Genomic DNA, 14,217 nt, shown 5'->3' with positions numbered 1-14,217 from the left:
ATTATGGTCATTTTCGTCAGTTAAGGCTCGTTAGCATTCAGCCTGCTTTAAATCAGACACAGAGATGCAGTGCGGTAAGATCGCATTTATTTGAATTAATTAATTATATAATTTATTTGAATTAGCGAAAGAGAGAGAGGGATGAAAGTTGCGTGTGTGAACCTGCGTCTGCGCGCCTCTCTCTACAGGCAATGAGGCTTAGTTACTTCAAAAACAGCGATTTTACCCCCTCATTGCAGAGAAATATAAAGTTTCGAGTCAGTAGCCTGTCGTAGCTATTTTACTAATAAAAGTTTCCGTGCTGTGTTGTCGTGTGCTATGTGTGTGCGTGCGTCTATGAAAGCAGCGTAGCCTAGGCTACTGCATATAGTTTTAGTTTAGCTATAAACCCGAGCCCAACCCGAAGCTATTCATTAAGCATTAACCCGAACCCGACCCGAAACCCAAAAGTATTTCAGGACCCGTCGGGCTCGGGTCGGGTAGCAGACCTCTAGTTCAGAGGCTGTCATATGTGGATCAACTTTTACTATGTTGTGTATTTTCAACAGTTTCAATATGAAAAATAACTTTTATATTGATTCAATGGATTTATTGCATTTTGGGGAAAAAATAATAAATCATTGAAAATCAAAATCTGGATTTGAATTTTTAATGTTATTATAACCTAAAGATGCTATGTGAAAGTTTGAAACAGAAAATAGTGGTTTTCATCTTGCCACATTCTTGGTAAAGAAAACACATTTTTACTCAAATTAATCAAAATGGATTTATAGCGTTTTGGAACCAAGCTCTTTTTTTGTTTGCCCAATGATGGACATTTTCTCCTGGATACACTTCTAAAACTGTCACCTGTTTACAGACCCTTCAGCTGCTCCTTTGCAAGAGAAGGCGGCTCCCAATATCAACCAGTTCCGAAAGCCATTTCAGCCCGCTGTGGTTAGTATCCACAGCACACTCCCTCATGCTGTTCTCTACTTCCTGTGTACATTTTAGTTTATTAGTGTTGTTTTTTTCTAGTATTTGTTATAGCAATTCCACTGTGAACTTGTTTAAATTGCTTTTAAGAGGAAATACTGTCACAGATTTGTAATCTTTTGACTTGTACTTTATCTCCAGGTCAAGAGAGGCTCATTACTTAGTCAGCCTCGAGCAATGTTGCAAAAGTTAGCCAGCATCTCTGACAGCAACCCCTTGGCCCCTCGTAACTCACGAGGCTTCCTCTTCCAAACCCTGTCACCGGAAAAAGAGCCACCAGCATCAGAGGGACCCAGAAAACAGGTACTTTGTTTGATCATTAAGTTTCCATATTATTTACATTTTTACAAGGATATTTTACTATGGAGTTAGAATAACATTTTATGGAAAGGGAGTAGAACCAAAAGAAATGCTGAGTTTTCCTTGTTGCATGATTTTTGAATGTAGTTATTAGTTCTACCACCGGATGGAGCTGTAGTCTTAGACACCTCAACTTGTAGTGTCTTAATTAACAAACATTTTAATTACTTCACCACTCAAGATAAATGTTTTATTGTATAATGATAGCTTTTTGTTCTTAAGTATGAGTAAAAATGAGTAAATTAACTTTGCAGATTAAGAAAAGAGGACAGATGGACTCTTTTAGCCCTGCTGCTAAGCGGCCATGTCTCGGGAACTCCCTCAAACCTACAAGACCACCACAAAGTATTTTCAGCTATCTGGAAAACTGAAGTTGCTTCCAAACTTCCCAGTATTACTAACAATTAATACATAATTATATTTGTCCCATTGTCCATACTAAATGCTATGATGTTGAGAGTTTATCTTGTATCATGTAAATATTGTGATTTCTCCTTTTAAGTGATGTAATTGTATTTGTTTTTGTAAAATTGTGTATTAAAGTGTATTTTAAATCATCACTGCTATTTGCATTTTTACTGCCAAGAATTTGTCCTATTTAACCTGCTCAAACAGATACCAAGACATTTGTCTGGTTATGCTTGGATTACTGTGTTTTTGAAGCGATTCTAATCCAGCTCTTTTCTGGAGTTGGAATTTCCTTCCTTCTTTTTTTTTTTTCTTTTTTTTCTTTTTTTTTTAAGATTAACCTTGCTCCAGGCTGGACACAGCCTCTGATTTGTGACTATATTGTCAAGAGAATACTGAGATCATTCTCAGAAGCCACTGAATAATTTTGAGTTCATTTGTAACATGCGACTTTTAAGCGAGTTTGGTTCCAGCAACATGCTGAGCCTCCGTCCGCATCACTCATTTCGTTTTAACCAGTGATCCCAAAAAGAAATGCTCTATTGAAGATAATTGACCTTGTCAAACTAGAAAACTAATTCCATGTTGCCTGCCAAGCCATGTAGTCTATGTTTGTGTATATATGGAGAGCTTCTGGGCAACTGGTTGAATGTGCAGTAGCTGCCATGCTGGATCTGAGTGGTGGCTTTTGACAGCAGTGCCAGGGGTGAGTCCCTCTGGGTTCTGTCACTGCTCAAACTGCCGGGATGGGAGACGTGCAACTGAACTGAGGGAAATGGGTCATAACTGCAGGCTGCTCGCATCCAAACAAGTGCTTCAGTTTTCTGGCAACAGCACGCTTTTACTGCAAGTTATCATGCATGTGCGGGACACAATCCAGCTTTTTTATTATTATTTAGTGGCATAAGCTTGTCTAACCTGTAGTGTTTTACAGGTAATATGTTTTTGAACTCATACAGCAAGTGTTGAAGCTCATTTTACGAGGCAACTTCAAGCATCTCTTGTCTCTTGCTCTCATCTTCATTCCCGTTCCTTCCCCAGATTGTTTGCTTGATGTAGATGATTTTCCATGTGACAAAGCCACAGGCAGACTTTTTATTTGATGTATTTTTCATGTGTTAAGGCTATTATTGAGAGATGGAAGGGGGAGAGAGTAGAGACAGCCTGAAGGTGCTACACTTGAATGGGGATGTTGGACAGAGTGAGGAGGGTGGGAGAGAAGAGTTCTTTTCTGTCGCCAGCAATTGCTTGTCATGGGATAGGGAGGGAATGTACTTACTGAGTCTGTTTGATGTGCAAGCACCAAAACACAGTCACACAGTGCCTCATGATAAGCCGTCATAGACCTACAACAAAACTGCAGGCCCATTAAGGGGTATAAACCTGGTTGCAAAATAGTCGTCCTTAACTCTTTTCTGATGAGTTGGGGGTATTTTACACTTTGTAGGACTTAAGTTTTAAGTTTTTTTTTGTTGTTGTTGCAAAAAATATTGTTTCCTGCAATCTCGCGCAAATCAAATTGTAGCTTAGCGCCTTTTGCACAGATAGCTAACCGTCAACTGTCATTTCAAGTAAAATAAAGGTTTCTGAGACGTATTTAATTCTATAATAATGACACGGTATGTATATTTTGTTTATGTATTGCCAGAATTGATAATAATGATAAGTAAATATATATATACTTTAAGACCCTATAACTTTTATTATTTGTTTTGACACCTTTTTTCAGGGTTCAAGCCTTAATTTAGAGCCCCCTCTTTTGTTCAAGACTTTAATTCGTTTTTCCCACACTGTTTTCCACTCATTTCACCGGTTTCCATCTTATGTGGTCCCTTCCCAGTTTAGGAAGTGAGTCATAGCCCAGTGGTCCGTTGCAGTACACGGGAAAAGAGAGCGGATGGGAGGGAGAGAGAGAGAGGAGGAATCAGATTAACATCGCTAGAGAGAGTCGGTCGGAGGAGGGGAAAACAGGGAGGACACTGTATCTTATTCGCGGACGAAAAACGGACAACAAACCGTAAGACAATACCCTCTAATAATTGATTCTCAAACGTTATTGTCAATCAGCCATTTATGTAACGGCTAGATAAAATTGGAGGAGGTTTAGGCGCTCTGTGGATGTGAGCTGTTTTTCGCCGCGTTCCCGGCCGAGCGAGCGAAGCTGAGAGATGGGGTGAGACTAGCGTAACGCCGCTCGCTCTTACGTAATCCAACCTGTATTTATCTGGATTCTATTTATCAATACTTTTTTTTTTTTTCTTGGTTTTTGCGATTGACTGTTGCGGATTTGTTTTGCTGATTATCTGAATCGATAACATTTATTTTGATAACGTTTGTGCTCGTTAGGCAGCTAGTCGAGCATCGAGCTCCAAAAAATGCGTTTGATTGGTGGTTTAATGTTCATTGATTTCCTTCATGCATCGTATATATTTATTTTAACGCGGCGCTTCGAGCTGTTCCAATCGAATTGCACGAATCGTCAAGTAAATTACAGCAGGAATTTTAAATATACCGAAATGCACCGAGCCGTTCAGGTTAGCACAAATTTTCGGTCCTGTTCTTGGGGCGGAATTGGACTACTTGCAGATTTTATGTCCTCAATCATTTTATTTGCGCCTCAGGCGCGCAACCCTGAATCGCTGGTTGCTGTTCTTCAGCACCACAGCGCCTGTCACGCCGAATGATTGACAGGCCCCCGAAGTTATTACGTGGCTATATCTGTGAGAGGACATCTGAATATTTCATGTCACCGAAATGGAGAACATGCCGTGGAATTGCACCACTGAATATTTCATGTATTATTTTAACCATTATTAGCGAGGGATTTTAGCCACAGATATTATTTACAGTGTGTTAGTGGCCTTTCAGCACTTTTCTGTTTTGTCTGAAACTATATTCAGACAAAATATAATAATATAATGTATTACTTTGCTTTTGCATCCTGTAAAGACTCTTCTGTCAAACCACTAGTGTGTTAGTGGCCTTTCAGCACTTTTCTGTTTTGTCTGAAACTATATTTGCAGCCAAAATATAACAATATATTGTATTACTTTGCTTTTGCATCCTTCTGTCAAACCACTAACTCTTTTTTTTTTATTTATTTTTTTTTATCTGCCCTTTTCAAAGAGCGAGTGAATCTCAAACAAAACTGAAAATGCTTCAGCAAGATCGGGCCATGAACCCTGTCCTTGGAAGTCAAGCTCTGGTTGGACCACCGTCAACTCTGCGCATCCATACCAACAGTCAGAAGAGATGTGAGAAAGATGCTAACTTTAACTTCCTGGGACAGGATGATGGCCCCATGACAGGAGATGAAAACCGCAACCAGGTGCGTCCAAGAGCTTTGGGCCGTGATCTGCCTCTTTCTGCCAACCACTATGGACCTGGACCCCTCTCCCCCTTGTCTCGTCTGCCATGCTGGAGCCCTTTGGAGCCTCTTCCTGAGATTGAAAGTGGAGACGATATGGGCAGCAGAGTGCCTCCAGATGGCGCAGAACAAGGCAAGGTTGATGAAGAGATGAGGAGAGTGACGGATGATGAAAAGAAGGCGTTGGGAGAGAATGAGAAAGTAGAGGACCTACTGGATGATGACGAAGAGGAGGATGGTGTAATAGACTGGGCTGACAGTGATGAAGAGTTTGAATTTGGTTACAGGTCAGAAAGCTCTTCCCCACTCAGCACAGAGAGTGGTGACATCGGGGTCGCAGGGGCCCACAATTCCATCTGGGATCAAATCTGCCGAGAACGTCCAATGGCAGACAATGGGAATGCATCTGTGGACACCCTGAAAAACCAAAACCAAGTGGATAAGAAGGCAGAGCGGCGTAGAGAGAGCCTGGAGGGCGCTGATGCAGTTGAAGACGGCTCGTCGGACTCGGACACCGACCCCTGTTCTGAGCTGCCGGAACTTATGGAGGCTGTTTGGACGCTACAGGACCGGGAGAGGTTTAAGGCACAGGAGATGGAGAAGCATCAAGTCCAACTGACTATGTATCGTCGCCTGGCCCTTATCCGGTGGGTTCGCACCTTACAAAACCGTGTCCAGGAGCAGCAGAACCGGCTCCAGTCCAGTTTCGACATCATTCTTACGCATAGGAAAGAGCTTCTGCGCATGGGTGCTGCCACTGTTGCCCAATAACAGACAATCTGAGAAAAGTCATGAGACCAGCTGGTGACTATTATCATGTGAAAAGTAATCTTTGTGCATCTTATTCTTTTGAATCAAATTACCTCCTGGGTCTCTGAACTATTTTGCCCTATAATGTTCCATAATGCTAAACTTTTATCACTATCATAAATGTGGTTAAAAGTTCTCCAGAAAATCACCTTGAACTGTGCCCATGTGGTTACTGATGTCTCTGAACTCCTCCAACCTGATGTTTTTAAAAAAAAGTTGTATAAATGTTTTTGTGTGGTATAAAATAAATTATATTTAACAATGCACAATGTGTCTTTTTGTGAAATGCTTGCAAATGTTTTGAAGAGCAGTACATTGTAAAAAATATTCTGTTGACCTAAAAATGCAATTCTTGTGGTAACATCTAAATTATTTTAAATTTAAATCAAATATATTATTGTTTTGACTAAATCAGTTGTTATTTTATGTTACACCAGTAATAAATCGTTTTAGAAGTCAGATCAGGTCGAAATTGTTCCTTAGGGTAACAACAGCACATGTTCATTTGATCACATTTCCAGCCAGTGTGTAAAAACAATTCAGACAAATTTAGTACTGACACATTATATAACAATATTTGGCCATTCTTATGTTCTAAGGCTTGATATTGCTTCAACATTATATATTCAAGACCCTCTCTTGACCTTTAATGACAGTGCTTTCTTTAAGAACCACACAGTGTTCAATTGTTTCTCCTTATCACACAGAAAAAGTTCTGGATGAGAGTTTTAAATCAAAGTGGCCTACATCAATCTAAATAGCACGGGTTCTATATCTTGTTGCCCCGGGCTGAGAGCGTCTGGCCTTCTCTGTGTATGCATGTGTCTTGAGTGTTTACGGAGATACCAGTGTTTGTCCTATAATCCACAGTCAAAGCAGAGCTGCAGGGTAAGAGTTGCACTGGTTCCTTGTCCCTGAGGGATATTGGACAGAGCGCGCCTCGGGGCACCTGGTCCAATCAGGCCCGGTGAGCAGCCTGCAGGTCCAGTAAGACTCGGCAGCCAAAAGCCCGGGGCAAAATGAGGGATAATCCGAGCGAATTTTTACTACTAACCGTGTGCGCTTATCACACCCTTTTGCGAATATACTGAAGAATTAACATGTTTAATGATTTGGTTTGTCGTCTTTGGCTCAATGTCACACTACCAAAAGTGCGAGCTAAGAGAATTACACATCTTTGAACGCGTTTTTGTCTCGGAGCGCAAGTGTTGCAAGAATTATCCTAGCCAGATACAAAATGTTAAAGAAAACGTGCGTTTTACAAGGGATAACATTTCTCGTTTAACAAATAACGACAGCTCATTTACGTATATGCAGCACATTGGGAAAAAAATTGAAAATAATTTATCAGTTTAGGATAGTGTTGTTTTCTTTCTGAAATCTGTCGAGGATTTCGCGCGCAACCCAATTTTTTGGCGCTTCTCGCAAAGTTTGCTAACCGTCAACTTTTCTGAAGACGTGTTAAACACAGCACTTAAAGTTTTTGTGCTATTTGAATCTGTAATAAGGTTAATACCGATAGTAAGTTACTTAGGTTGTATCGATGAACTGTCAGGTAAAGGCTAACGTACAGCTCTGCCTACTGTTGCCATAGTAACTTCTTCAGGTAAAAGTACATCTGTTGAGTTAGAGCCCATTAACTTTTAGGCCCAAGTTAAGTGATTACTTGAAAACTATGTTAAAACATAATATAAGTTTATGTAATAAGCAGGCTACTTTAAGCTCCATTCATTCTTATCTTGACTTTCGTTTGGTTGTTTTAAGGAATACATAGCCTAAGCAATATTCACCCAAAAATGAAAATTCTGTCATTTACTTAGCCTACCCTTAAACTGTTCCAATGATTTTCTTTCTTCTGCAGAACACAAAAGAAGATATTTTGAAGAATGTGGGTAACCAGAGTTGATGCTTTCTATTGACTTCCATATTTTTCCCACTGTAAGTCTCAAATTCTTTAAAATATAGGAGTATTCTATTTTCAGCAGCAGAAAAAAATTATAATAATACAGGTGAGTTAATCATGACAGAATTTTCATGTATGGGTTAACTAAGCTATTCCTTTTTTGAGGACATACTTCATTTGACTAATTACCCGTTTTTAGGAAAACATTTAACTAATCTATTAGAAACTGTCCCTTGTAATTCAGGGTTATTTCTGCTATCCTGCTTTTAAGGCCCCTGGGATGACTCTGGGAGGAAAAGAAGTGGTGGGTTGTCGATCTTGATAGTTCAGCAGTTTTTTTTTTATGTGACTCGGTGTGTCTTCACCCAGAAAACATTCAAAAAAATAAATCAAAAGCCACACTGTATAATGTAGGCAGTGGGACAAACTACTGAGTGAGAAGGTCCCTGCTGGGCGCGAATAACGGCAACGGTGAGAACGTCTCTGCACTCGAGGAGACGGGTGTGCTGCAGGATGAAACGCCGTGTTTCTCATGAGGCGGAGCCGCTGATTTTTGCGCCCAAAATAAAGATATACGTTGAACTTAAGAAAGTATCACCGCTGTGACAGCAAACACGAAACTGTACTTAAATATGCATCACCGGATCTCTCAAGTTCTACCATGAGCTAAATTCAAATATTTTCAACATATAAAGCCTAAATAGGATACAATGCTGTAATATGTTCATAGACAGCTAGCTAATAAAAAATGTAAAACAAACCAAATGCATTTATTTATTTATTTATTTATTTATTTATTTAATTATTATCCATCCGTCTATACTATCTATTATCTATCTATCTATCTATCTGTTTATCTATCTATCTATCTATCTATCTATCTATCTATCTATCTATCTATCTATTGGCACTGTTTCTATTCCGACTACTGGGCTTTATAACAATATAAATCTATTTTTTATTTGTGTAATTATTACATATTTCATAGGCTATATGTGTCTCAGAAAATACTTTTATAGGCTAATAGCCCATTTTGTCGAAACGTGGACTATTTTTAATCCTGCATTGCATTTTTGCAAAGGTGTATGTGGCATAATTCCAGAATAAAATGATTTCCAACGTAAAATTCGCAACTATTCAAAGTGTTAGTGCTTAAAATGCCTATGTAAAGCGAAAGGAACTGGTTGCATTAAGCATTCCTCAGCACGAGGGGGCAATATCAGTCACTTTCAAGTGAATAGGCATCACTGTTGGTAACTGTGTCCCTTCTCATGTGTGCCCTCAAAGATTTTAAAGTCTCTTTGTCTTTCTTACCTCTCCCCTCATCTTTCCCTCTTCATGATGCAGTGTGACAGTGAAGTAGCCCCTAGCACTCCACTGGCGTGGAAACAATCAGCTTGGACAGAGAAGGGGTGGCAGAGAGTCAGGGAGATGTGGACAGCCTTGGGGTCCATGCATGATAGATAGATAGATAGATAGATAGATAGATAGATAGATAGATAGATAGATAGACAGACAGATTCGAAATAAAGGTTTGGTGAACTTGTCTTGATTCAATTTCGATTGTGTTTAATAATCTGCTAGAGCCTATAGACATATTGAAGCCTGTTGGTTTAAGTGGGATCAGCTGCCTCGTCTGCTTTAACCAGCTAATAAATATGAAAACAGCGGGTTTAAACTTTTATTCGTTTGCTGCTTGAAAGGATTATACCCCTCTATGGAGTCCCATGTAAATCTCGAAACCTCATAATGGCCAATGTTGTCCCATAAAAATGTGTTGAACAAAGGCGCTTGAATAGCGGCTCTTTCACGCATAAGGGGGTTTTCACAGGACTTCATTGACGACGGCTCGACCACACCACGCCCCGCGATAATCTCTCTGCCGGTGAAAGCGCGCCTCAGAGCGGCAGGTGCGTGTGCCAGGCACGGGGGTCACAGGGCTGACGGTGGTGGGGGAGCTCGCCATGTCAAATCCTCCCAGCTGCCGGTAGGAATTTTTTCAGAGCCTGTCACTTCCATTTAGCTTGCTTTTTTTCACCCCTTCAGATGAAGTGGTCCCTCTCGTGCCCAGGTCCTGTGGACGCCCTCTGCCACTTAACAAAAGCAAAGCGACGCTAAACGACGACAGGCCAGAACAATGAATTCAACCCGGCCCGCTTTCAGCACCGTGGAATTGCAGATTAAACCGAAAAAAAGCGGTGCCGGTGACACCGGCGTTGCGTTTCTTCAAGAATGCAAATGTGGAAATTGCAATGTTGAACACGCTCACATCACGGCTGACCATATTGCCCTGATGCAACCTTTGTTCACAGTCAAAGTTTTGACTAGATAAAGTGAAAAGGCATGCTTATATTACAGCAACACACTAGATGTGCACAAGTCGTTTTAACATTTTCCTTCAAAGTGTTATCTGTTGCAGTTTCACTTCATTATGCTAGTATTGATTCCTTTGCTGTCACTATTCCAATATTGTCTAGTAACTATCAATTGCAAATGTTTGCCAAGTCAAGTAGGTAAAGGGCATTATAATACAGATTGTGTCAAAGCAGCTTCACAATAAACGGAAAAAAAAAACAGTGTTATTGCTACAGAATTCATCAATAATGAAACAAATTCAATTTCAGCTGTGAAACAGCTTCAGCGTAATTAAAATTTTGTTTTCATCTGATAGTTTCAGTGCAGTTTAATGGATAATAATGCTAAAAATGGTCTTTTAATCCATTGAATTTTATGGAATTATGTGCTGTTCACTTTCAACTATGTATTCCAATTGTTAAAGGTGCCTATTCCCAGTTACTTGTAACTATCCCAAAGGTAGTATGTTTTTTCAGTTTAGTACCTACTGAAGTTACACTTGTTTTTTACTTGTTTAGTCAGAATGGCTATACTTTATAAAATTAAAATAAAATAATAAAATAAAATAAAAATCTTGTAGTACGATGGTTACTTGTAACAATTGGAATACCCACTAGTGTCTAATAAATAGATGCTACTGTCTTGAATTTATTTAGTAATTTAAAAATATAAAGAATTCTAGTCAAGAGGTGAATAATGCATATCAAAATTACAGATTTAATTAATAACTAAAAATAAGTTCTAGTAAAATAAAAATAGATACTTGTCTGTTGTAAAGAATAAACATCTTGCAATCCATTGTGTGATCACAAATCCCCCCCCACACTCAGCATTTTTAACTATTTATTACACTGAAAACTGCAACCTCCATATTTCTCACCCACTGCGGGGCCCACACAAAAACCATACTATTAATTTGCTCTGCCCCCTTCATGCACCACCTATATTCTTAATCTGAGCTCAAAACATATTCTACTCTTAACAAACTACCCTTGGGCTATGAGTCCATAATCCCCAAACTCAGACGAGTCCCTCCGGAGCCAACGTGACTCTTAATGCTCAGCGCTGTTCTTTCTCTGCAGAGTCTCTGTCTGAAGAATTGATCTCAAAATAGGACAATACCACCCATCATTTTATCTGGACGGAGCAGAAACTGTGCTGCTCAGCGCTGTTCTTTCTCTGCAGAGTCTCTGTCTGAAGAATTTATCTCAAAATAGGACAATACCACCCATCATTTTATCTGGACGGAGCAGAAACTGTGCTTTTTTTCCCTCCCGAATACCACTCTGAACTCATATATTACAGTGCTCAAGCGCTATTTTATGTTCAGATGACAGAAAACAAAAATTTCAGTTAATGAGTTCGAACTGAATGAAAATGAAACACCACCATCTAGACTTTAGATATTCCAAAGTTGGAATAATCCTTAAACAGCCAGGGGCCCCAATTATAGCTTATATATTTGCACCAGTGCACAGCGCGTGTCTCACAATTGCTGAGAGGGCACAACAGCGAGAGCAGCAATGGTAGGAATTGAGCCAACAACTACCAGACACAAACCAGATGCACCCGAGAACCAGACTGGTGGTGCCTAAATAAAGAGAAGCTGCGGAGAGAGAGGTGTATAGATTTACCAGATAATATGCAGGGAACGTGGCACATGATGTATGTCACAGTGTGTGTGAGTGTATTAGTAGTCAGAGCACTGGGCCCCGGAGGCGATTCCTATGTGTGCTTGCGATAAAGGGGGAACTGGAGGAAGTGAGGGAGCAAGAGCGAGAGAGAGGGAGGAATAGTTCGAATTGGAGAAGGATGTGGGTTGGCGGAGGAGTGGGGGAGTCAGAGACAGAGAGAAGTTGAAGGGGGGGAAACAGAGTGAACAACCAGCAGAGCTCGGAGCTTTTATGATGCTGTCAAGATTCCTGGATTTTTTCCCCATCGGGCTCTCTCTCTATCTGCCCCTTTTCCTCACATGAAAAGAGGGGAAGAGTGTCTTGGCAGGGTAATTAAGAATGGCCTCTAAACACAGAAGTATGGCAGGAACACTCCAGATGAAAGTAAATGATTAAAATAATTACAGGCACAGAGCTGACGAGCCGGAGTGCGGGGTGGCCGCCGGACATTTGTCGGCAATTAGATAATTAATCTGAATGCAAATGATGAGTCCTAACGAAGCAGTCAAGCTGAACCAGTGACAACTACCAAAAGAGAGAGATGGGGAGAGAGGAATACTTTCATCACATGGATACACAATTTTCAGTCTTAAAATAATTCTAAAGCTGCAGTAAAGCTATCTGCACAATATATAAACAAAACTAGTAAAGATTGAAAGCTCTCAGAAAAAAAGAAGATATTATTTTTCTCACTATATATCTAAATACTATGAAGTGTATTAATTGCACCACAGTATAGGAAAGGGACACAAAGAGGCAAAACTAATGAACATGAATGGGAGTGTTTGTAGTGGTTGAGGGCAAGAAGTTCCTACTGCAGCTGAGGGTATACAAGATCTGAAACCCCTTCTGTCTAGACAACATGATCAATCACTCATATTCACTGAAGCTATTCTATGGGAATGGAATAGGCATAACATTATAAATTTTTTACTAATGCATTGCAAAACATTTAATAAAATCACAAGTCTTGGGGTTATCTATCTATCTCTATCTAGAAAGACAGAATATATAATTCTAGAGATTGCATATCATTAAAGACTGTAATTTCTATCAGATGTCATATAACTAGCCTGTTTAAAGGTGCTGTATGTAGGATTGACACCGAGTGGTTGAACTAGGTATTGCAGTCCGAATTCAAAATATTGGAGAGGTTTTTTTTTCACCGGGCCCGTCCTCCTCAGACTTGACGCACACGCAGGTTGCCAGATTGACGACACCAACAGGAACAAGCGCACTTGACGATGAATGAAATTAAATACGCAGTGCTTTCCGCCAACTGGAAACCCGGGGTGCCGAAATACAATTGGGTAAACTGGCAGTGGGCGGGTTTCACAAACCAAAACAGAGACCGACATTCCGGCCCGGAGCAGCACATTTTCAAAGGAGAATAACTGACTGTAGCATTGTTTTTCAGATAAACAAGTATGTTAACTTGCATGTTTCTTAAGAAGCATGTTTCTTAAATATCTGCAAACATATTATGGTATTTTTATGCTTTAGTAGAGTCAAAAACTTATGCTGGGTACACACTACAAGATTTTAAAAATCTTATAAGATCTTCAAAATGTGAGAGACCACAAATATGATTTAACCGTTTTGCTCCTATAGTGTGTGGTGTTTTCGGGGTTCCCCCCCACACATCAGAATTTCTGGTCATAAATATTCAACATGTTGAATCGGGATCCGGGCGCCTCCGACGTTCTTCCAAACAGATTCAGTCACTCTTAACACACCTCACACCACAGGAAAATCTGATAAAATAATCTTTAGAACCACCAAGATAATCGGGACATTACCTAGGATTGTCGGAAGGGGAGAAATCGGCCCAAAATCAGCCCAATTATCTTGTGGTGTGTACCCAGCATTACATACATCACCTTTAAGGGGTCCTATTATGCTTTTTCACTTTTTAAACTTTAGTTAGTCTGTAATGTTGCTGTTTGAGCATAAAAAAGATCTGCAAAGTTACAAAGCTCAAAGTCCACTTCAAAAGGAGATATTTTATTTAACAGAAATCACTTTTCAAAAACTACAACGAACGACTCGTTTGGACTACAACGCATATTTTCCGGGATTTGTGACATCACAAATACCGACGAATGGGATGAGACCTGGTTGAGCTGCACTAGAGAAGGCAATGGGTGTTATCACTATGTCGGAGATGCGCTAGCTTTCCCAAGGCAGACGAACTTAGAGTGGTTACAATCATTTGGGTTTAAATCACGCTCAAATTGATTTGATTTTGACGCAATATTTACACTGAAGCTCGCAGGCGGCTATGGTAAGGGGCATGACATTTCCCGACCAAGCGCCGAGTGCTGCCAATCACAGCACACACTGGCCCAGCTAACCAATCACAACAC

General features: G+C 40.1%; 2 protein-coding genes across 5 annotated transcripts in view; both read left to right on the top strand.

The window, feature by feature from the left end:
- Positions 1 to 1,834, top strand: part of clspn (claspin) — a 15,351-nt gene extending 13,517 nt beyond the window's left edge. For 2 of the 3 annotated variants that reach the window (XM_016441961.1, XM_016441963.1), the window contains exons 22-24: positions 860 to 936; positions 1,117 to 1,278; positions 1,590 to 1,833. In XM_016441961.1, coding sequence (XP_016297447.1) covers positions 860 to 936; positions 1,117 to 1,278; positions 1,590 to 1,706 — 356 coding nt within the window. In that variant the 3' untranslated portion in view covers positions 1,707 to 1,833. Of the gene's footprint in view, positions 1 to 859; positions 937 to 1,116; positions 1,279 to 1,589 lie in introns of all 3 variants that reach the window. The other variant, XM_016441960.1, reaches the window with a different exon arrangement.
- Positions 1,835 to 3,586: 1,752 nt separating this feature from the next.
- On the top strand, positions 3,587 to 6,173 carry LOC107654736 (UPF0500 protein C1orf216-like). 2 transcript variants are annotated; one of them, XM_016441959.1, is made up of 2 exons: positions 3,587 to 3,760; positions 4,870 to 6,173. In XM_016441959.1, the coding sequence occupies exon 2, from the start codon at positions 4,898 to 4,900 to the stop codon at positions 5,879 to 5,881; it is 984 nt and encodes a 327-aa protein (XP_016297445.1). In that variant the 5' UTR covers positions 3,587 to 3,760; positions 4,870 to 4,897; the 3' UTR covers positions 5,882 to 6,173. The 2 variants fall into 2 exon arrangements, with proteins under 2 accessions (XP_016297445.1, XP_016297444.1); XM_016441958.1 differs by lacking the exon at positions 3,587 to 3,760 and adding an exon at positions 3,772 to 3,916.
- The last annotated feature ends 8,044 nt before the right edge of the window (positions 6,174 to 14,217 follow it).

This window comes from Sinocyclocheilus anshuiensis, unplaced genomic scaffold, assembly GCF_001515605.1.
Source record: "Sinocyclocheilus anshuiensis isolate Anshui unplaced genomic scaffold, SAMN03320099.WGS_v1.1 scaffold195, whole genome shotgun sequence".
In the NCBI taxonomy this organism is placed as follows: Eukaryota; Metazoa; Chordata; class Actinopteri; order Cypriniformes; family Cyprinidae; genus Sinocyclocheilus; species Sinocyclocheilus anshuiensis.
Note: the sequence above shows the minus strand (reverse complement) of the source record. Positions and strands in the feature narration are given on the sequence as shown.